This window comes from Seriola dumerili, unplaced genomic scaffold (genome assembly GCF_002260705.1).
Source record: "Seriola dumerili isolate Sdu_G_001 unplaced genomic scaffold, Sdu_1.0 BDQW01000066.1, whole genome shotgun sequence".
Classification (NCBI taxonomy): Eukaryota; Metazoa; Chordata; class Actinopteri; order Carangiformes; family Carangidae; genus Seriola; species Seriola dumerili.
Window position 1 is genome coordinate 1979144 of NW_019174321.1, and position 21625 is coordinate 2000768.

Consider the following 21625-nt stretch of genomic DNA (forward strand, 5'->3'; position numbering starts at 1 on the left):
CTACGGTCTACAATGGATCAACAGCTTTAAATTATCTTAATGTTGTTCCTTAAGTCAACCTCTGATAACTGAACGACTGGACAGAGTAACTGACCCCAGCGCTCAGTTGTATCAAGGAGGCAAGAGAGACTAATCACCCCTGATGAATCTGAAATCTTGAGGGAGGAATTTCATTACATCTGGCAACAAACATTCAACTTGGACTCAAAGGTGAGCTGATAGAATTTAGTGGATTCAAAGATCAAAAATCACTGTCACCTCACAAAGTATGTTTTTGGCCGTAACTCTAATATTCAGACACTATTATGACAGTCTTAACACAAGATGTCTAAAAGGATAAATGATGAAGTGATGACATCTTTATATCCAAAAGTCAAAGGTCGACTTCACTGTGCTCATTAAAATGTTCTGCCAAAAACACTGAGCCTCTAAGCCTAATTTATTATGTGTGTTGTGTGTTGTGTTTGTGTGTGTGTGTGTGTGTGTGTGTTGTGTTTGCGGTGTGTGTAAACCGCATCTGCTCTCACCTGGAAGCAGACCTGCCCTGCAGCCTGACTTACACCTGCTTACATCACACGCAGGGCAGAGAGTTCCCACGCTTCACACAGACTGTCAAACCCACACACATCACACACCCACCCATCAGACCGAGAGCTCTGTCTCACTATGTACTACACCCATATACACTGTGTTCTACTACTACTAATGCTAATACAATAATAATAATGATAATAAACTTTATTTGTGTAGTAATCTTTCATGTGCGAAATGCAGCTTCAAGTACTTTACAACAAAGAATGACTTCTAATAACTATAATATAGAAATTAATAAATGTATAAATAAATTAATTAAAACAATTCAACTTCAAGAATGTATTGCTAATCCATTTATTTTTTGCTGGAAGAAGCGTGGTCATGGAGGTTATCGCTGCAGCTCATTTGGTTCAGCCGAGATCTACAGTTGTTTGTCATCAGTTGTACTATGGAAACATACATTGTGCTCTCTGATTGATGTCTTTTGAGCAACCTCACGCGCGGACGTCTATATCATGATCATCGTAACACCGCTGCACTGAGGACTAAGAGTAAAGAGCTCATCAGAGTTCAGTCTGAGGCGGCTGATTATTTTAGTAAGCCCCGTGTCAGTGTGTGGTTTGTCTAAAGCCTAACTGAAATTCCTCCAGGATTTTGTTAGCAGTATACGCAGTGCTATACTATTGACTGATTGATTGATTGAATGATTTCTTATCTCCTGAATATTTCACCCCTAACACCATGCAAATACAATGAAATACGCTGCAGAGCCAACTTTTCCCTCCAGATCTGGAGGCAGATTTGTGAGAACGAGAAGGGAAGGGGGGAGGCAGCATGGTCAGGTTTCTCACCATCACGGTTGGAGGCAGGGTGGTGGGGGTGGGGGATAATTTAACACGGCACACTTCCTTTGTCCTGGGGATGAAGGGGGAGGAAGCGTGAGGAGTGTGGGAAAGCTGTGGAGAGGCAGACTCCACACAGGGGGGACACCCTTCAGACCTGTTGCCCTGCAGGCGTGCAGCACTGTGGCCCTGTGGCCCTGCAGACCAGCAGATCCTGCAGTCATGTGACCTGCAGACCTCCAGACCTGCAGACCTGCAGACCTGCGGGCTTATGGTCCTGCAGACCGGCAGACCTCCAGACCTGCAGACCTACGGGCTTGTGGTCCTGCAGACCAGCAGACCTGCAGCAACTCAGCTCACCAACTGTTTGATGAAACCAGAGCTGACAGGAGCCCACCACTCAAGAGCAGCCCGCGGCTTAGGCACACAAAGCCCTCAGCAGCACGCTCAGACACACGCACACATAACACACACGCTCAGACACACCACTGCAACCACAACGCTCGACAACACTACCAGACACGACGCACTCAGACACACACATCAGAGCTGGACCGTGGACAGACGCCGTCCTGCTCACGTGTGACAGCACAAAATCCGATTTACAGAGACACTGAACACATGAACAACACATGTTGTGGTCTTTGTTTTCAAAAACACTGTGAATCTACAATTACATGTTGTTTATCTGGATCCAAATCAGCTGTTACCAGGCAACACAAACCAACGGTCTCATGTGATTATGTCAATCAAACATAAAGAAAAGAACTTTACATACATGACCACTATAGCTACATGTGCACACAGAGACTCAGTCTCTGCAGGTTTTAGATGTGCTAATGCTGAAGACTAACAGAACATATTTGCAATAATATCTGAATCATGCCACACTGACGTCACATATAAACCAAACAAACTCACCTTTTTTGCTTATTTTCAACAGTTCTAACAGGAGCGTCTTAATAAAACTTCAAAAGTCAAGACGGCATTGAACAAGTACCCCCACCCGGGTCCGTCACTTGTTTGTGTCCCTCGAAACACTTCTGTTGTGTTGTCAGTATTTGTAGCACAAGTTGTCAAATTGATGAGATGTTTTTTTGAATTGTGCATTGAGCTCTCAGGGCCACCGTAGTTATTACCTCTTTTACTTAAGTGGCAGATGCTGCATTTCTTCAACATTAGTAAAAGTCAGTTGGTACATGAGGCACCATGGATCATCTGACATCATCAGAGGAAAACAGCAGGAAAGATTTGGCTTTTCCATGAAAATACACTGACTGGAGGAATCCTACAGGTGTTACAGATATTTGTCATCAACTTCAGCCATGTAGGGTTTTATGGAAGAGGTCGGGTTAAAGAAGCACATGAGGAAGTGAAATTCATTAGATAAAATGCATCAATTAAGAAATTTAAAAAGTTTATTATAAATATTCTTATCTTATGTCTTACAATTATGTCCGTCATCAAATGTGTAAATATTTAGAAATGATGAAGAGAATTGTGTATAGATCATGTATATGATGAACATCTGGAATTAAAATGCAAAAAAGGAAAAATAAGTCAAAGATTTAAAGAGAATAAAAGTGAAATTTATTCAAATATCAGTTTGGTACAAACTGTTTTAAATATCTCATATATCTAAGAATAAATCATAGTTTTCCTTTATAAAAGGTCACAGTCAGACTCACTTGACATGAGAAGTCCCCTCCAGCAATGATGCTTTACAGTCATTAAAGAGTCGACTTCCACAGGAGTCACATTACAAACAAGGCACAGTCAGAGTTTTACATTGTAAAACACGAGAAGCTCCACAAGAGAAACTACAGACACAAAGCTTTAAAAAACTGTTTCCAGTCCAGTATGGAGTGTACTGGTCTCCTCCTGATGGAGAACATCCACCCTCCGAGCTCCAGAGCAGCTTCTACCAGGGCTCCAACACGGCTCTGTGAGGGCCGGGCGCTGCTTCCCTGCAGCCTGGATGTGGCTGTGGGGAGGAGAGGGCCGGCGTGGGGCAGGCGTCCTGCCGGCTCTGTGGGCAGCGTGGAGGTGCTGGAGGTGTGGCAGCGTCGCCTCCTTCAGGGAGTTTGGCCAGGAAGTGCAGCGTCTCCTTCCAGCAGTGGGAGTATCCGTCGCTGTGAGCCGTGTGAGCGCTGGGGCTCTGAGGCTGCAGCTGCTGCTTGAGGAACACCAACCGTCATCTCCAGCACGTCGGCCTTCTCCAGCTTGGCGTTGGGATCCTGTTTGGTGGACTCCTTCTCCAGTCAGGCCGTCAACCTTGAGCTGCTCAATGAGCTGTTGATGCGATCTCTGCGCATCTTCTCCACAACTGGTTTCCTCAGCTGTTGAAGAGAAGAGGAAGCTCGGTCAGGAAGACATTCAGCGGATTGAGCTCATGAAGAAACACAGTGCAGAGATGGAAAGTGTGATGTGAGCAGCTGTGGAGCAGGCACTTACTTTGTGTCTGTCTTTGTAGTAGAGCACTGAGATGGGAGAGTCTCTGGTGTTGGTTGGAGCCATCCTGGTGGAGAGCAGAGTGAGCTGTGATGTGACTGGGGAGCCCTCTCCTCTATTTATAGGCCCACATTAGCATTACAAAGCCATGAGTCCCAGGCAGGATTGCTTTCCCACACTCTGAGGCCAGTGGGCGAGGCCCCGCACAACAATAGGAGAGAGGCATCAATTACTCATGGTTAACTGGCCTGGTCGGCCTCAGCGGAGGGAGGCTGCTGCAGAGCTGTGGAGGTACAGACCCGACACAAGCAGCTCCTTCCGCTTTTATTACCTGGGAACCTTCCCGCTCTCTCATCTGATCAGGCTGCTGCAGATGTGCAGCGGCTGGGACGGCGGGTCTGATAAGGGCCACTAAAAACACATAAAGATAAGACACATGCTGGAGCCACAGACAGCTGACACCAGGTCAGTTTACAGGCCTCTGTGGACCTGAGCTCACCTGAAAGGTCACGGCTGAGTAGAGAGCAGAAAACACTGTTTGTATGTAAAATTAAAGGCTTCTGACACAGAGAGGACACGTGTTTGAGTCCTGCATGATGTGACTGCAATAATAGAATTATGACTTGATTAATTCTCTTATAAAAGTTGCATGAAGCTGTGCTGGTATAAGTTACAGTAAATGATAATAATAATTAACTGAAGCTGCAATAAAATGATGAGTACAAGAAATAAAGTTGAAATATGACAGTAGTAGAAGCTATACTATATATAATATGTAGTAGTTATTTCTGTTTTCTGTAATTCCAACCTGTTGTTATAGTCGATGCCTTGTACATAATAATACTCTCTATTCATTTTGCAGCTGCGTGTCAAGACATTGGTTCTTATTTAATCACTGGAGACAAATTATTTATTATAATTACATGATTTATGTTTATTTCTTTTCTGCTGGAATATTAAACATATTTACAGTTCTGTACTGTGTCACGCATTTATTATCTACATGTTTAATGTTTGTTTTTCAACTTGTAAAATTCTGATAAAATGTTCATGATGATAATGTGTTTCTCCTGATCAGTTCAGTTCTTCCTTGAGAAGTTAACTATTCTGTGTTGTCTCTCTTGAGGAGGACGGCACACTTCCACTTCAACCATAAACTCTGTCTGTCTGTCTGCCTACCCCCCCCCCCCCTCCCCCACCCCCCCCCCCCCAACGCCCCACACCTCCACCCACGTAGTTCAAACAATGTTCCCACCACCCACAGCCCCACTCATATCTCCGTTAGTGTGTTTGAACCAACATCTGAGCACCACTGGTGGCCTGATCAGGACCGGATGATGAATAAAGTAAAAGATAAATGATGAAATAAAAGGTGGGAAAAGTGACAGAGCAGCAGTGATCTGGCCTCCAGGTGTGTGTTTGTGTGTGTGTGTGTGTGTGTTGTGGTGTGTGTGTGTGTGTGTGTGTGTGTGTGTGTGTGTGTGTGTGATCAGGATCAGAGAGTCTGGCTCTCAGTGAAAACTCACTGAATAAATCAAGGTTGAAATAACTGTAACACTAGAAAGAGGATCAGAGCTCATATAGACTCACAGTGTGATCCAGCTCACATCAACATGCTTCTGGAGACAAACAAAACACAAGTATTATAACTTCCTCCTGAGGGGTTGACCCCCCCCTCCTCACTCACACACACACACAGACACACAACACACACACACACACACACACACGACACACCCCACACCCCAACTCCCCCGTCGGGTGGCGCGTGGATCTGTCGCTGCTGGTGTGAAGCTCAGAGTCTTTGATGTTGTTGGAAACGTGTGCAGGGAGACACTTCAAGCCCTCCACCCCCCCACCCCCTCACCCCCACCCCCACCCACCCCCACCCCACCCCTCACCTCCATGCAGCATCAAAGGAGACAAACTGCTGTCATTTCCCTCCAGCAGAAACGCTGTAAAAAACGACCGGTCATTGTTTATAAGCTGGTGCTTTCGTGGACTCACTGATGATTGCCTAAAACAGACCGTCCGGTTTTTACATGAACGTAAAGTCCGACATGTTTGACAGTGTGAAAGCACGTGACACCCGCGCACACTTCTGTCTGAACCTAGAGAGGAAGTCAGGGTGTGGGGACGGTGGGGGGGGGGCGGGGGGGACAGACAGGACGCTGTTTGTAGTCCTGACTTTATGACAGGCTGTGGACTGTGGGAAACTCTCAGGTGTTAAAAGTCCACGCACGCGGAGCTCCTCCCGGTCTTATAAATACCGGACCAGAGGAGACTGTTTTTACTGAGACTCGTCTGAACCTGCAGAAAGACCGAGACTGAAGACTGTGACTCTGTGATGGCTCCTGTAACTCAGACCAGAACCCGAGGAACAAACCTGCCTCTAGGACACCAGCGGCTCAAAACAAGGTAAGAAACCTGCGACCCCCCCTCCTGACTGAGTCTGTGGACGCATGTCCAGCTTGTCCCGTGTCTCATGCGTCTTCTCCTCTGTCCTCCAGCTGCGTAAACTCATGGTGGAAAGGTGAGGAGAGACCGCATCAACCACAGCATCGAGCAGCTCAGAGCACTTCTGAACCGGGGGCGAGCGGGGGGCAGCCGCCCTCCAAGCTGGAGAAGGCCGACATCCTGGAGATGGCCGTTGAACCTCCTGAGACAGAGGGCCCTGGCCCGCGTTGCGCCCAGTTACTACGCCGGGGCTTCTCCCAGTGTCTGCAGGAGACCCTGCGGCACCTGTCGCTCCACGCCCCGCTGCCAGCCCGCGGAGCGGAGGAAATCAAGCCGCTTTCTACGGTGCTACAGAGAGCCGCGCTGCAAGAGGCACATGTCCGGGGAGCAGGGCCGACGGACTGTCCGCGGTAAGCGGTCGGGCTCCCGATCCAGCGGCGCGGTCCTCACGGCTCTCTGTGGAGGCGTGGTAGCTCGGACACACGTTTGTGTGAATATATTAGTTTGTAGACAGCGAAGAACACAAAGTTAACACTGTGCATGTTCCCTTGGCACCAATGGTTCCACACGCTCGGCAGCGCTGTCGTGCACGGCACACATGGGAGCGCTGCGACTGCAGTGCTGAGCAACATTTGCGCACAGGGAACCACCAAGTGCGGCTTGAAAATGTCCGCTTGTCCCACAAACTAAATATATTGCACACAAACGTGTGTCTGAGCTACCAGCGGCCTCCACAGAGAAGCCGTGAGACCGCGCCGCTGATCGGGAGCCCCGACGCTTACCGCGCGACAGTCCGTCGGCACACTGCTCCCCGGACATGTGCCTCTGCAGCGCGTATCCTGTAGGCACGTAGAAGCGCTTGATTTCCTCCGCTCAGCGGGTGCACGCGGCGCTGGAAGCGACAGTGCCCAGGGTCCTCCTGCGACACTGGGAGAAGCCCCGGGAGTAACTGGGCGCAACGCGGGCCAGGGGCCCTCTGTCTCAGGAGGTTCACGGCCATCTCCAGGGATGTCGGCCTTCTCCAGCTGGAGGGCGGCTGCCCCCCGATCGGCTCCCCCCGGTTCAGAAGTGCTCTGAGCTTGCTCGATGTGTGGTTGATGCGGTCTCTCCTCACCTTCTCCCACATGAAGTTTACGCAGCCTGAGGAAGAGGAAGGAAGACCATGAGAACGGGACAAGCTGGACATGGTCCACAGACTCAGTTCAGGAGGGGGTTCGCAGGTTTCTTACCTTGTTGGAGGCCGCTGGTTCCCATAGAGGCCAGGTTTGTCCCGGGTCTGGTCTGAGTTTACAGGAGCCCATCACAGAGTCCACAGTCTTCAGTCCCTCGTCTTTTCTTGCAGGTTCCAGACGAGTCTCAGTAAAACCAGTCTCCTCTGGTCCGGTAATTTATAAAGACCGGGAGGAGCTCCGCGTGCGTGGACTTTAAACACCTGAGAGTTTCCCACAGTCCACAGCCTGTCATAAAGTGCAGGACTACAAAAGCGTCCTGTCTGCCCGCCCCCCCCCCCCCCCCCCACCGTCCCCACACCTGACTTCCTTCTAGGTTCAACAGAAAGTGTGCCGCGGGTGTCATCGTGCTTTCACACTGTCAAACATGTCGGGACTGTTACGTTCATGTAACATCCGGACGGTCCTGTTTTAGAATCATCAGTGATCACGAAGCACCCAGCTTATAAACAAATGACCCGGCTCCGCTTTTTTTACAGCGTTTTCCTGCTGGAGGGAGAATGAACAGCAGTTTTGTCGCCTTTGATGCTGATGGAGGTGAGGGTGGGGGTGGGGTGGAGGTGAGGGTGGGGGGTGAGGGTGGGGGGTGGAGGGCTTTGAAGTGTCTCCTGCACAACTGTTTCCAACAACATCAAACAGACTCTGAGCTTCACACGCAAGCAGCGACAGATCCAGCGCCACCGCGGGGGAGTTGGGGTGTTGGGGTGGTGTGTGTGTGTGTGGTGTGTGGTTGTGTGTTGTGTGTCTTGTGTGTGTGTGTGAGTGAGGGGGGGGGGGGGGGTGGGGGGGGGGGTCAACACCCTCAGGAAGGAAGTTATAATACTTGTGTTTTGTTTTGTCTCCCAGAAGGCATGTTGAGTGAGCTGGAATCACACCTGGAGTCCCTATAATGAGCTCTGATCCCTCTTCTAGTGTTACAGTTATTCAACCTTGATTTATTCAGTGTAGTTTCACTGAGAGCCAGACTCTCTGAGTCCTGATCACACACACACAACACACACAACACCCCACCACACACACAAACACACCACACACACACACACCAAACACACACCTGGAGCCAGATTACTGCTGCTCTTGGTCACTAACGCCCCACACCTCCACCACGTAGTTCAAACTGTTCCCACCACCCACAGCCCCACTCATATCTCCGTTAGTGTGTTTGAACCAACATCTGAGCACCGACTGTGGCCTGATCAGGACCAGGATGATGAAATAAAGTAAAAGATAAATGATGAAATAAAGGTGGGAAAAGTGACAGAGCAGCAGTGATCTGGCTCCAGGTGTGTGTTTGTGTGTGTGTGTGTGTGTGTTTGTGTGTGTGTGTGTGTGTGTGTGTGTGTGTGTGTGTGATCAGGATCAGAGAGTCTGGCTCTCAGTGAAACTACACTGAATAAATCAAGGTTGAAATAACTGTAACACTAGAAGAGGATCAGAGCTCATATAGACTCACAGTGTGATCCAGCTCACATCAACATGCTTCTGGGAGACAAACAAAACACAAGTATTATAACTTCCTCCTGAGGGTGTTGACCCCCCCCCTCACTCACACACACACACAGACACACACACACACACACACACACACCCCACACCCCAACTCCCCCGTCGGGTGGCGCGTGGATCTGTCGCTGCTGGTGTGAAGCTCAGAGTCTTTGATGTTGTTGGAAACGTGTGCGCAGGAGCACTCTCATAGGCCCAGTCAAACGCCCCCACCCCTCACCTCCATCAGCATCAAAGGAGACAAACTGCTGTCATTCTCCCTCCAGCAGGAAACGCTGTAAAAAACGACCGGTCATTGTTTATAAGCTGGTGCTTCGTGGACTCACTGATGATTCTAAAACAGACCGTCCGGTTTTTACATGAACGTAAAGTCCCGACATGTTTGACAGTGTGAAAGCACGTGACACCCGCGGCACACTTCTGTCTGAACCTAGAGAGGAAGTCAGGGTGTGGGGACGGTGGGGGGGGGGGGCAGACAGGACGCTGTTTGTAGTCCTGACTTTATGACAGGCTGTGGACTGTGGGAAACTCTCAGGTGTTAAAAGTCCACGCACGCGGAGCTCCTCCCGGTCTTATAAATACCGGACCAGAGGAGACTGGTTTTACTGAGACTCGTCTGAACCTGCAAGAAAGACCGAGACTGAAGACTGTGGACTCTGTGATGGCTCCTGTAACTCAGACCAGACCCGAGGACAAACCTGCCTCTATGGACACCAGCGGCTCCAACAAGGTAAGAAACCTGCGACCCCCTCCTGACTGAGTCTGTGGACCATGTCTAGCTTGTCCCGTGTCTCATGCGTCTTCTCCTCTGTCCTCAGCTGCGTAAACTCATGGTGGAGAAGGTGAGGAGAGACCGCATCAACCACAGCATCGAGCAGCTCAGAGCACTTCTGAACCGGGGGGAGCCGAGCGGGGGGCAGCCGCCCTCCAAGCTGGAGAAGGCCGACATCCTGGAGATGGCCGTGAACCTCCTGAGACAGAGGGCCCTGGCCCGCGTTGCGCCCAGTTACTCCCGGGGCTTCTCCCAGTGTCTGCAGGAGACCCTGCGGCACCTGTCGCTCCACGCCCCGCTGCAGCCCGCGGAGCGGGAGGAAATCAAGCGCTTCTACGTGCTACAGAGAGCCGCGCTGCAGAGGCACATGTCCGGGGAGCAGGGCCGACGGACTGTCGCGCGTAAGCGGTCGGGCTCCCGATCAGCGGCGCGGTCTCACGGCTCTCTGTGGAGGCCGTGGTAGCTCGGACACACGTTTGTGTGAATATATTAGTTTGTGGACAAGCGGACAGTTTCAAGCCGCACTGTGGTGGTTCCTCTGTGCGCAAATGTTGTCTCAGCCTGCGTGCGCGCGCTGTGTGCGTGCACTGTGGAGGCTTGGATGCTGTGTTGGCTGTGCAACATTTGCACATTTTTACACTTGTGTTTCTATTCGTTTGTCTACAATGTACGGCAAACAGGCCCGATTATAAACCTGCTTTATGTTGCCTTTTGTAAAGGCGGGAAGAGGTGTGCGGTATGTGTGTTGTTGGTTGACTGATCTTCTCCTCATTGTGTTATTATTAATTGTGTATTAAACATTCCTCTTGTTTACAGGTCTTTTCAGCCTCTTGTGTTGTGTCATGTTTGTATATGTGTCACTGCAGCTAATAAACCCAGAACACTAATGATCCACACACACACACACACACACACACACACCTCAGTCAGTTTGTCACTGCAGCACCATGAATCAGATAGGCCTAATAGCCTAATAATAATAACAATAATAATAAGAAGAAGAAGAATAGAAATGTCTGTCAGTAATATAAATCCACTTTTAGACGTGAGGGGAATGTTTGTGTAGATGAGAGGTTTGAGCTCAGAGTGCAATAAACTTCACTTCCTGTTTGGCAGAAGAAGCTTCACTTCACTTGCTCCATTTAACAACAGACTGCAGGTTTTATTGCCACTTATTTAATAACAGAAGCTGCATCATACGCCAGATTAGAGATTAGATATTAGAGATGAGGATGGTTGGTTCAGCAGCAGCTGCAGCACCAGGCTCAGTCTCTGCAGTGAATCATGTTACACTGCTGCCCTGCTGTGGAGCAGACCACAGTTACACATGCAGTTACTAAAACCCAGACAGGCTTATAGACAAGAGGTCTTAATTAGTCTTATTTTTAATGTAGACATTTACCAAACTGAAACTGTTAGTCAATTAATCAAATCAATTAGCTGATTGACAGATGCAATTTTGATAATTGATTAATTGTTGAAATCCCTTTTTTTAAGTTAAAATTCACTGTTTTTTGCGTTTTTAAACTGTTCATTTACATGAGATCTTTGTTTAGTGAGCTGTTGTGTCAGTCATGTTGGTGTGTGTGTGTGTGTGTGTGTGTGTGTGTGTGTGTGTGTGTGTGTGTGTGTGTGTGTGTGTGTGTGTGTGTGTGTTAGTGTCTCAGGTGTTTCCCTCTGTGACCAGGTGTTTCTCTGTCTGGTCTCTGGTCTGATACAGTTCTGAGTCCAGGTTCCCAGACTGCAGAGTCCAGTCAAACACTGAATGCACCTGTCAGTCATCAACCATCCTTTATTCTTCCCATTGGTCAGCCAGCTGATGTTAGTCAAACTGCTATTACTACTATACTGATACTGGAAACCAGTCAATACTGGTTGATTAAAGATTTTGTTTTTTGTTGTATGAAGGAAAAAATGGGCGAATTACATCTTAAAGAAACTAAGACTTGTTTATTTTTCGTTGGAACATACGTGTCAGTTGCCAACAATTGTTATTTATATGTTGTATTATTCTGTGACATGTGATCCAATCTAGATGAACAATGCTCATTCATTAATTCAGTTAAATACTGATGGAGTGAGAATATAGAAACGTAAATGTAGGGATAAAAGGATAAATTAACCAAACATAAAAGAGTAAGCTACAGTAAGTGTAAAATAAATTCACACGTTAAAAAGTTCTGAATAGATATAAAAAGCAACAAACGTGATCAAACGTGATCAGCAACAAATATGATCATCCTCTTTATCTCTAACTGCTCTGTTGCAATCTCACAGAGACCTTCAGTGGTGAGATCTTCAGTGGTGAGCTCTTCAGTGGTGAGATCTTCGGTTCATCAATAGTTCTAATGTATGGAAACAGCTTCTCAGTGAAAGTGTGTGTGAAGGTGTGTATGTGTGTGTTAGTATCAGGATCAGAGAACGACAATCTTCCTCTGTTCCAGTCCAGATTCACTCTGATCCTCTGGAGCTTCTTCTGCACCGACAGATCAATGGCGGAGGCTGGTGGTGCATGTACTGAGTATTTACCTTCATAGAAACCTATTCTCCAGAATCCAGACTGTGTCGGTCTCTTCCTCTGAACAGACTCTTCTAACAAACCCAGTGACCAGTTTGTATTGTCTCCAACTTCAACATCCCAGCTGTGAGTCCCTGAGTTAAAACCCTCAGAGCTCAGGACAATGAGGTAGTTATCAAACCTCTCTGGATTGTCAGGAAGCTTCTGTCTCTGTACTCGTCTCACACTGGTCAGATCCTCAGACAGGATGAGTTCTGGATGAGCAGTGTTTGGGTCCAGAACCACAGGAGTGTAGGAGACCATGTCCTTCATCGTGTTCCAGATGTTGAAGGTCAGGTTGCCCAGATGTTTGGCCTGGTCTATCAGAGCTCCTGAGTCCAGCTGTGGATCATCCAGCAGGAGGCGCTGCTGGACTCTTTCCACTGTAACCTTGTAGTTCTTCAGGAATGAGACGTCTTCAGCTCTCAGCTCGTCCTCTGTGGCTCTGACTGTGTGTGACAGAGCTGCTATCTCTCTGCTCAGAGCCTCCATCTTCTCCTTCATCATCTGACTCTTCTGCTCCTCTTCCTCCCTCAGAGCAGTGATCCTGGCCTCCTCTTCCTCCTCTAGAAACTGGTGAAGCTTCTTAAACTGCTCCTTAATCTGCCTCTCTGTGTGTTGGGCCTGGACCTTAATGTGTTCTGCTGATTGATCAAACTCCTCTTTAACTTTTTCACAACCCTTTAACTTCTTCTTTAAGAGCTCCAGAGTTTCCTGAAGTTCCTTCTTGTGTTGTGGAGCAGCTTCATCGATGGGTCTGAATCTGTGGTTGGTGTGTTTTTCTGAATCTCTGCAGACGAGACAAACTGGCTGCTGATGGTCCAGACAGAAGAGTTTGAGTCTCTCAGAGTGCAGACTGCAGAGAGACTCTGAAGATCTCTGATCTCTCTCCTGTTTGAAGGCCTCACACAGGTTCTTTAATGTCAGACTAACAGGTGGTTCTTTCCTTGAAGATCTTGTCCTACAAACTGGACACTCACGCGTTGGTCTCTCTCTCCACCAGCTCTTCAGACAGTCTTTACAGAAGCTGTGGCTACATGACAGAACAACAGGATCTCTAAAGACCTCATGACAGACAGGACAGCAGAAATCCTCCTCTGACCTGGAAGCCATTTAGTCTGTGAGTGAAGCTGAAAACACAGCAGACAGAAAGTACAGTCAGTCCTCTACTAACTTCACTGAGATGTACTTTCACTTTGAGTCGTGGTTTTTGTCAAACTCACCTTCAGTGTGGAGTTTCAGCAGGTTGAAGCAGCAGTGTTGTAGTTTCCCACGTCTCTCTCCTGTAGCTGGACTCACTCAGAGGAAGTTGTTGGTTTGGTCTGAAGGTGAATCTGATCGTCTGTTTTTCAGTCTGTGTCTCTTGAGTGAAGAAGAACAAACTGTTTCTTGGTTTGTCTCAGGTGAATCAGGTGAGGGGTGGAGCTTTGTCAGATCTCCTCTGATAAATATTGTTGCTCCACCAGTTATACAGGGGTGTGTTTCATTCTAAACTATTGATTCCTTGCAGGAATGTAAACTGATAGTTTCGCTTTGGTGATCGTGACTAAAGATCTCAGTTTTAACTTGTTTGTAAAACTCCTCTAGCTTTTCCAGATGTTGCTCTCCAGACTTCAGACCTTGACTTTAGTAATGAGGTCAAAGGTCAAGTTTATTCTGGTGACTCTTCCATGTGGACCTTGATTGGCGTCCACCTGTGGTTAATTCGGAGAGACCTTACACCTGTCTATGTCAGGTCTCACAGATCAGGGTTGAAGCTCACCAGCGACATCTGTTGGTTAAAACTCTTCGTTGACCACCCAGCCTCGGGTCGATGAAGCACAGCTGGCGAGCGCTCTGTCCTCAGTAACGCCATTAGAACAAGAACAGCCACAGTCAGAATGGTCATCAGACGTAAAGGGAAAAAGCCATAAAGGTTGTACTGTCCCTCTCTGTCTGTGTGCTGGACATTTCCCTAAAGGACTCAGACTGTGAGAAACAGGATTCTCTGGTCTGATGAAACCAAGACTGAACTGTTTGACCTCAGTTCTGAGCGTCATGTCTGGATCAAACCAGGTACCGCTCATCACCTGCCCAACACCGTCCCAACAGTGAAGCATGGTGGAGGCAGCATCACGCTGAGGGGGAGACTGACCTCACAGGTGTACAGCTACAAGATTTTCATGCTGACGAAACAGATTCTTCTGGTTTTTATTAAATCTTTTCTTTTTTCTTTTGACCAAAATGATTAAGTCAGATACAGTCTGTGGTTTGGTGAGACAAATGCACAAATGAAGTGTAAATTTCTTTCACTTGACAAAACTTTATTGACATTTGTAAATCTTATAACACACAGGTAATGGTTGCACTATTTTCACTCTAAATTCTGCAGTTTATCATTTAAGTCAGTTCAATTAAAATCAGTAACATGGTTCAGTTTGGGTGGATTACTGAACAGGCCCAGGAGCCCTTTATTATTCCCACTGGTCACCCAGCTGCTGGGAGTCATTTCATACTGGAAACCATTCAATTCTGGTTTGATTAAAGATTCAGTTTTTCCTCATTTAAAGACAAAATGGGTGATTGAGATCTGGAATAAACTAAAACTTGGTTTAATCCAGTAACTTTTAAATTGTTTTTCTGTGTAAAACATGATTTCCTTTTGTCTTTAGTTTAGAAACAACTGCTCTAAAGCTACAACCTGTGGTTTGTTGTTATTTATATGTTGTATTATTCTGTGTCATGTGATCCCATCTGATTGGACCATGTTAACACAAAAAGATAATTAATCCAGTTAAATTCTAATGGAGTGAGGATATAGCAATGTAAATAAAGATCAGGTTTTGTGAAGTGGAAAAAAATGACTGTGAAATAAATTTACACATTAAAAAGTTGTGAATAGATATAAAAAGCAACTTGTTAAAATAAAACAACAATAAAAAGAAAATAAGAAACAGTGAGAGCTAAAAGAAACATAAACAGAGCTTTGGAGTAATGAGGCAGCAGGAGGACAGGTGCAGCTTCACACCTTAAATTCACTGACTTTTCCCTTTAAGACATAAACAACATTATAAATATGATCATCCTCTTTATCTCCAACTGCTCTGTTCCACTGTCACAGAGATCTTCAGTGGTGAGATCTTCAGTCCATCAGCAGTGCTAATGTATGGAAACAGCTTCTCAGTGAAAGTGTGTGTGAAGGTGTGTATGTGTGTGTTAGTATCAGGATCAGAGAACGACAATCTTCCTCTGTTCCAGTCCAGATTCACACTGATCCTCTGGAGCTTCTTCTGTAATGACAGATAAGTGGATGGAGCTGGTGGTGAATGTGCTGAGTATTTACCTTCATAGAAACATATTCTCCAGAATCCAGACTGTATGTCTCTCTTCCTCTGGACGGACTCTGCAAACACACCCAGTGACCAGTATGTATTATCCAAGAATTCAACATCCCAGCTGTGAGTCCCTGAGTTAAAACCCTCAGAGCTCAGGACAATGTGGTAATCATCACATCTCTCTGGATTGTCAGGAAGCTTCTGTCTCTGTCCTCGTCTCACACTGGTCAGATCCTCAGACAGGATGAATTCTGGATGAGCAGTGTTTGGGTCCAGAACCACAGGACTGTAGGAGACCATCACCTTCATATTGTTCCAGATGTTGAAGGTCAGGTTGCCCAGATGTTTGGCCTGGTCTATCAGAGCTCCTGAATCCAGCTGTGGATCATCCAGCAGGGGGCGCTGCTGGACTCTTTCCACTGTAACCTTGTAGTTCTTCAGGAATGAGACGTCTTCAGCTCTCAGCTCGTCCTCTGTGGCTCTGACTGTGTGTGACAGAGCTGCTATCTCTCTGCTCAGAGCCTCCATCTTCTCCTTCATCATCTGACTCTTCTGCTCCTCTTCCTCCCTCAGAGCAGTGATCCTGGCCTCCTCTTCCTCCTCTAGAAACTGGTGAAGCTTCTTAAACTGCTCCTTAATCTGCCTCTCTGTGTGTTGGGCCTGGACCTTAATGTGTTCTGCTGATTGATAAAACTCCTCTTTAACTTGTTCACAACCCTTTAACTTCTTCTTTAAGAGCTCCAGAGTTTCCTGAAGTTCCTTCTTGTGTTGTGGAGCAGCTTCATCGATGGGTCTGAATCTGTGGTTGGTGTGTTTTTCTGAATCTCTGCAGACGAGACAAACTGGCTGCTGATGGTCCAGACAGAAGAGTTTGAGTCTCTCAGAGTGCAGACTGCAGAGAGACTCTGTTAACTTTTTCACAACCCTTTAACTTCTTCAAGAGCTCCAGAGTTTCCTGAAGTTCCTTCTTGTGTTGTCGAGCAGCTTCATCGATGGGTCTGAATCTGTGGTTGGTGTGTTTTTCTGAATCTCTGCAGACGACACAAACTGGCTGCTGATGGTCCAGACAGAAGAGTTTGAGTCTCTCAGAGTGCAGACTGCAGAGAGACTCTGAAGATCTCTGATCTCTCTCCTGTTTGAAGGCCTCACACAGGTTCTTTAATGTCAGACTAACAGGTGGTTCTTTCCTTGAAGATCTTGTCTTACAAACTGGACACTCACGTGTTGGTCTCTCTCTCCACCAGCTCTTCAGACAGTCTTTACAGAAGCTGTGGCTACATGACAGAACAACAGGATCTCTAAAGACCTCATGACAGACAGGACAGCAGAAATCCTCCTCTGACCTGGAAGCCATTTAGTCTGTGAGTGAAGCTGAAAACACAGCAGACAGAAAGTACAGTCAGTCCTCTACTAACTTCACTGAGATGTACTTTCACTTTGAGTCGTGGTTTTTGTCAAACTCACCTTCAGTGTGGAGTTTCAGCAGGTTGAAGCAGCAGTGTTGTAGTTTCCCACGTCTCTCTCCTGTAGCTGGACTCACTCAGAGGAAGTTGTTGGTTTGGTCTGAAGGTGAATCTGATCGTCTGTTTTTCAGTCTGTGTCTCTTGAGTGAAGAAGAACAAACTGTTTCTTGGTTTGTCTCAGGTGAATCAGGTGAGGGGTGGAGCTTTGTCAGATCTCCTCTGATAAATATTGTTGCTCCACCAGTTATACAGGGGTGTGTTTCATTCTAAACTATTGATTCCTTGCAGGAAATGTAAACTGATAGTGTCGCTTTGGTGATCGTGACCAAAGATCTCAGTTTTAACTTGTTTGTAAAACACCTCTGGCTTTTCCAGATGTTGCTCTCCAGACTTCAGACTTCACTTCAGTGATGAGGTCAAAGGTCAGGTTTATTCTGGTGACTCTTCCATGTGGACCTTGATTGGAGTTCGCCTGTGGTTAATTCAGAGAGACCTTACACCTGTCTATGTCAGGTCTCACAGATCAGGGTTGAAGCTCACCAGCGACATCTGTTGGTTAAAACGCTTCGTTGACCACCCAGCCTCGGGTCGATGAAGCACAGCTGGCGAGCGCTCTGTCCTCAGTAACGCCATTAGAACAAGAACAGCCACAGTCAGAATGGTCATCAGACGTAAAGGGAAAAAGCCATAAAGGTTGTACTGTCCCTCTCTGTCTGTGTGCTGGACATTTCCCTAAAGGACTCAGACTGTGAGAAACAGGATTCTCTGGTCTGATGAAACCAAGACTGAACTGTTTGACCTCAGTTCTGAGCGTCATGTCTGGATCAAACCAGGTACCGCTCATCACCTGCCCAACACCGTCCCGACAGTGAAGCATGGTGGAGGCAGCATCACGCTGAGGGGGAGACTGACCTCAAAGGTGAACAGCTACAAGATTTTCATGCTGACGAAACAGATTCTTCTGGTTTTTATTTAATCTTTTTTTTTCTTTCTTTTAACCAAATTTATTAATTGACAAAATGTTGCTTTTCTTTCAGAGCTTAAGGTTTGTGAGACTTTGCTGCCTCCTTTAATCAAACTGTACATAAAGACAGAGACAGATACAGTCTGTGGTTTGTTGAGACAAATGCACAAATGAAGTGTAAATTTCTTTCACTTGACAAAACTTTATTTACATTTGTAAATCTTATAACACACAGGTAATGGTTGCACTATTTTCACTCTAAATTCTGCAGTTTATCATTTAAGTCAGTTCAATTAAAATCAGTAACATGGTTCAGTTTGGGTGGATTACTGAACAGGCCCAGGAGCCCTTTATTATTCCCACTGGTCACCCAGCTGCTGGGAGTCATTTCATACTGGAAACCATTCAATTCTGGTTTGATTAAAGATTCAGTTTTTCCTCATTTAAAGACAAAATGGGTGATTGAGATCTGGAATAAACTAAAACTTGGTTTAATCCAGTAACTTTTAAATTGTTTTTCTGTGTAAAACATGATTTCATTTTGTCTTCACTTTAGAAACAACTGCTCTAAAGCTACAACCTGTGGTTTGTTGTTATTTATATGTTGTATTAGTCTGTGTCATGTGATCCCATCTGATTGGACCATGTTAACACAAAAAGATAATTAATTAATTCAGTTCAATTCTAATAGAGTGAGAATATAGCAATGTAAATAAAGATCAGGTTTTGTGAAGTGGAAAAAATGACTGTGAAATAAATTTACAGATTAAAAGGTTGTGAATAGATATAAAAAGCAACTTGTTAAAATAAAACAACAATAAAAAGAAAATAAGAAACAGTGAGAGCTAAAAGAAACATAAACAGAGCTTTGGAGTAATGAGGCAGCAGGAGGACAGGTGCAGCTTCACACCTTAAATTCACTGACTTTTCCCTTTAAGACATAAACAACATTATAAATATGATCATCCTCTTTATCTCCAACTGCTCTGTTCCACTGTCACAGAGATCTTCAGTGGTGAGATCTTCAGTTCATCAACAGTTCTAATGTATGGAAACAGCTTCTCAGTGAAAGTGTGTGTGAAGGTGTGTATGTGTGTGTTAGTATCAGGATCAGAGAACGACAATCTTCCTCTGTTCCAGTCCAGATTCACTCTGATCCTCTGGAGCTTCTTCTTCACTGACAGATCAGTGGATGGAGCTGGTGGTGAACATGATGAGTATTTACCTTCATGGAAACATATTCTCCAGAATCCAGACAGTATGATTCCCTTCCTCTGGACAGACTCTGCAAACACACCCAGTGACCAGAATGTATTGTCTCCAACATCAACGTCCCAGCTGTGAGTCCCTGAGTTAAAACCCTCAGAGCTCAGGACAATGAGGTAGTTATCAAACCTCTCTGGATTGTCAGGAAGCTTCTGTCTCTGTCCTCGTCTCACACTGGTCAGATCCTCAGACAGGATGAATTCTGGATGAGCAGTGTTTGGATCCAGAACCACAGGACTGTAGGAGACCATGTCCTTCATCTTGTTCCAGATGTTGAAGGTCAGGTTGCCCAGATGTTTGGCCTGGTCTATCAGAGCTCCTGAGTCCAGCTGTGGATCATCCAGCAGGGGGCGCTGCTGGACTCTTTCCACTGTAACCTTGTAGTTCTTCAGGAATGAGACGTCTTCAGCTCTCAGCTCGTCCTCTGTGGCTCTGACTGTGTGTGACAGAGCTGCTATCTCTCTGCTCAGAGCCTCCATCTTCTCCTTCATCATCTGACTCTTCTGCTCCTCTTCCTCCCTCAGAGCAGTGATCCTGGCCTCCTCTTCCTCCTCTAGAAACTGGTGAAGCTTCTTAAACTGCTCCTTAATCTGCCTCTCTGTGTGTTGGGCCTGGACCTTAATGTGTTCTGCTGTTTGATCAAACTCCTCTTTAACTTGTTCACAACCCTTTAACTTCTTCTTTAAGGGCTCCAGAGTTTCCTGAAGTTCCTTCTTGTGTTGTCGAGCAGCTTCATCGATGGGTCTGAATCTGTGGTTGGTGTGTTTTTCTGAATCTCTGCAGACGACACAAACTGGCTGCTGATGGTCCAGACAGAAGAGTTTGAGTCTCTCAGAGTGCAGACTGCAGAGAGACTCTGAAGATCTCTGATCTCTCTCCTGTTTGAAGGCCTCACACAGGTTCTTTAATGTCAGACTAACAGGTGGTTCTTTCCTTGAAGATCTTCTCTTACAAACTGGACACTCACGTGTTGGTCTCTCTCTCCACCAGCTCTGCAGACAGTCTTTACAGAAGCTGTGGCTACATGACAGAACAACAGGATCTCTAAAGACCTCATGACAGACAGGACAGCAGAAATCCTCCTCTGACCTGGAAGCCATTTAGTCTGTGAGTGAAGCTGAAACACAGCAGACAGAAAGTACAGTCAGTCCTCTACTAACTTCACTGAGATGTACTTTCACTTTGAGTCGTGGTTTTTGTCAAACTCACCTTCAGTGTGGAGTTTCAGCAGGTTGAAGCAGCAGTGTTGTAGTTTCCCACGTCTCTCTCCTGTAGCTGGACTCACTCAGAGGAAGTTGTTGGTTTGGTCTGAAGGTGAATCTGATCGTCTGTTTTTCAGTCTGTGTCTCTTGAGTGAAGAAGAACAAACTGTTTCTTGGTTTGTCTCAGGTGAATCAGGTGAGGGGTGGAGCTTTGTCAGATCTCCTCTGATAAATATTGTTGCTCCACCAGTTATACAGGGGTGTGTTTCATTCTAAACTATTGATTCCTTGCAGGAAATGTAAACTGATAGTGTCGCTTTGGTGATCGTGACCAAAGATCTCAGTTTTAACTTGTTTGTAAAACACCTCTGGCTTTTCCAGATGTTGCTCTCCAGACTTCAGACTTCACTTCAGTGATGAGGTCAAAGGTCAGGTTTATTCTGGTGACTCTTCCATGTGGACCTTGATTGGAGTTCGCCTGTGGTTAATTCAGAGAGACCTTACACCTGTCTATGTCAGGTCTCACAGATCAGGGTTGAAGCTCACCAGCGACATCTGTTGGTTAAAACGCTTCGTTGACCACCCAGCCTCGGGTCGATGAAGCACAGCTGGCGAGCGCTCTGTCCTCAGTAACGCCATTAGAACAAGAACAGCCACAGTCAGAATGGTCATCGGACGTAAAGGGACAAAACCCATAAAGGTTGTACTGTCCCTCTCTGTCTGTGTGCTGGACATTTCCCTAAAGGACTCAGACTGTGAGAAACAGGATTCTCTGGTCTGATGAAACCAAGACTGAACTGTTTGACCTCAGTTCTGAGCGTCATGTCTGGATCAAACCAGGTACCGCTCATCACCTGCCCAACACCGTCCCGACAGTGAAGCATGGTGGAGGCAGCATCACGCTGAGGGGGAGACTGACCTCAAAGGTGAACAGCTACAAGATTTTCATGCTGACGAAACAGATTCTTCTGGTTTTTATTTAATCTTTTTTTTTCTTTCTTTTAACCAAATTTATTAATTGACAAAATGTTGCTTTTCTTTCAGAGCTTAAGGTTTGTGAGACTTTGCTGC

General features: G+C 46.4%; 3 protein-coding genes across 3 annotated transcripts; all 3 read right to left on the reverse strand.

Moving 5' to 3' along the window:
• Nucleotides 1-12039: 12039 nt before the first annotated feature.
• On the reverse strand, nt 12040-13698 carry LOC111219336 (E3 ubiquitin-protein ligase TRIM39-like). Its single transcript, XM_022741971.1, has 2 exons — nt 13569-13698; nt 12040-13475 (listed from the first exon to the last, which is right to left on the reverse strand). Exon 2 carries the CDS (start codon nt 13456-13458, stop codon nt 12040-12042), a length of 1419 nt encoding a protein of 472 aa, XP_022597692.1. The 5' UTR covers nt 13459-13475; nt 13569-13698.
• Nucleotides 13699-15268: 1570 nt separating this feature from the next.
• On the reverse strand, nt 15269-17253 carry LOC111219456 (nuclear factor 7, brain-like). Its single transcript, XM_022742141.1, is given in 3 exon segments — nt 15269-16593; nt 16769-17030; nt 17124-17253. Coding segments are annotated over 2 exon segments (1425 nt in total). The 5' UTR covers nt 17014-17030; nt 17124-17253; the 3' UTR covers nt 15269-15413.
• Nucleotides 17254-18908: 1655 nt separating this feature from the next.
• Nucleotides 18909-20691, reverse strand: LOC111219420 (nuclear factor 7, ovary-like). Its single transcript, XM_022742094.1, has 2 exons — nt 20562-20691; nt 18909-20469 (listed from the first exon to the last, which is right to left on the reverse strand). Exon 2 carries the CDS (start codon nt 20450-20452, stop codon nt 19058-19060), a length of 1395 nt encoding a protein of 464 aa, XP_022597815.1. The 5' UTR covers nt 20453-20469; nt 20562-20691; the 3' UTR covers nt 18909-19057.
• Nucleotides 20692-21625: the final 934 nt, after the last annotated feature.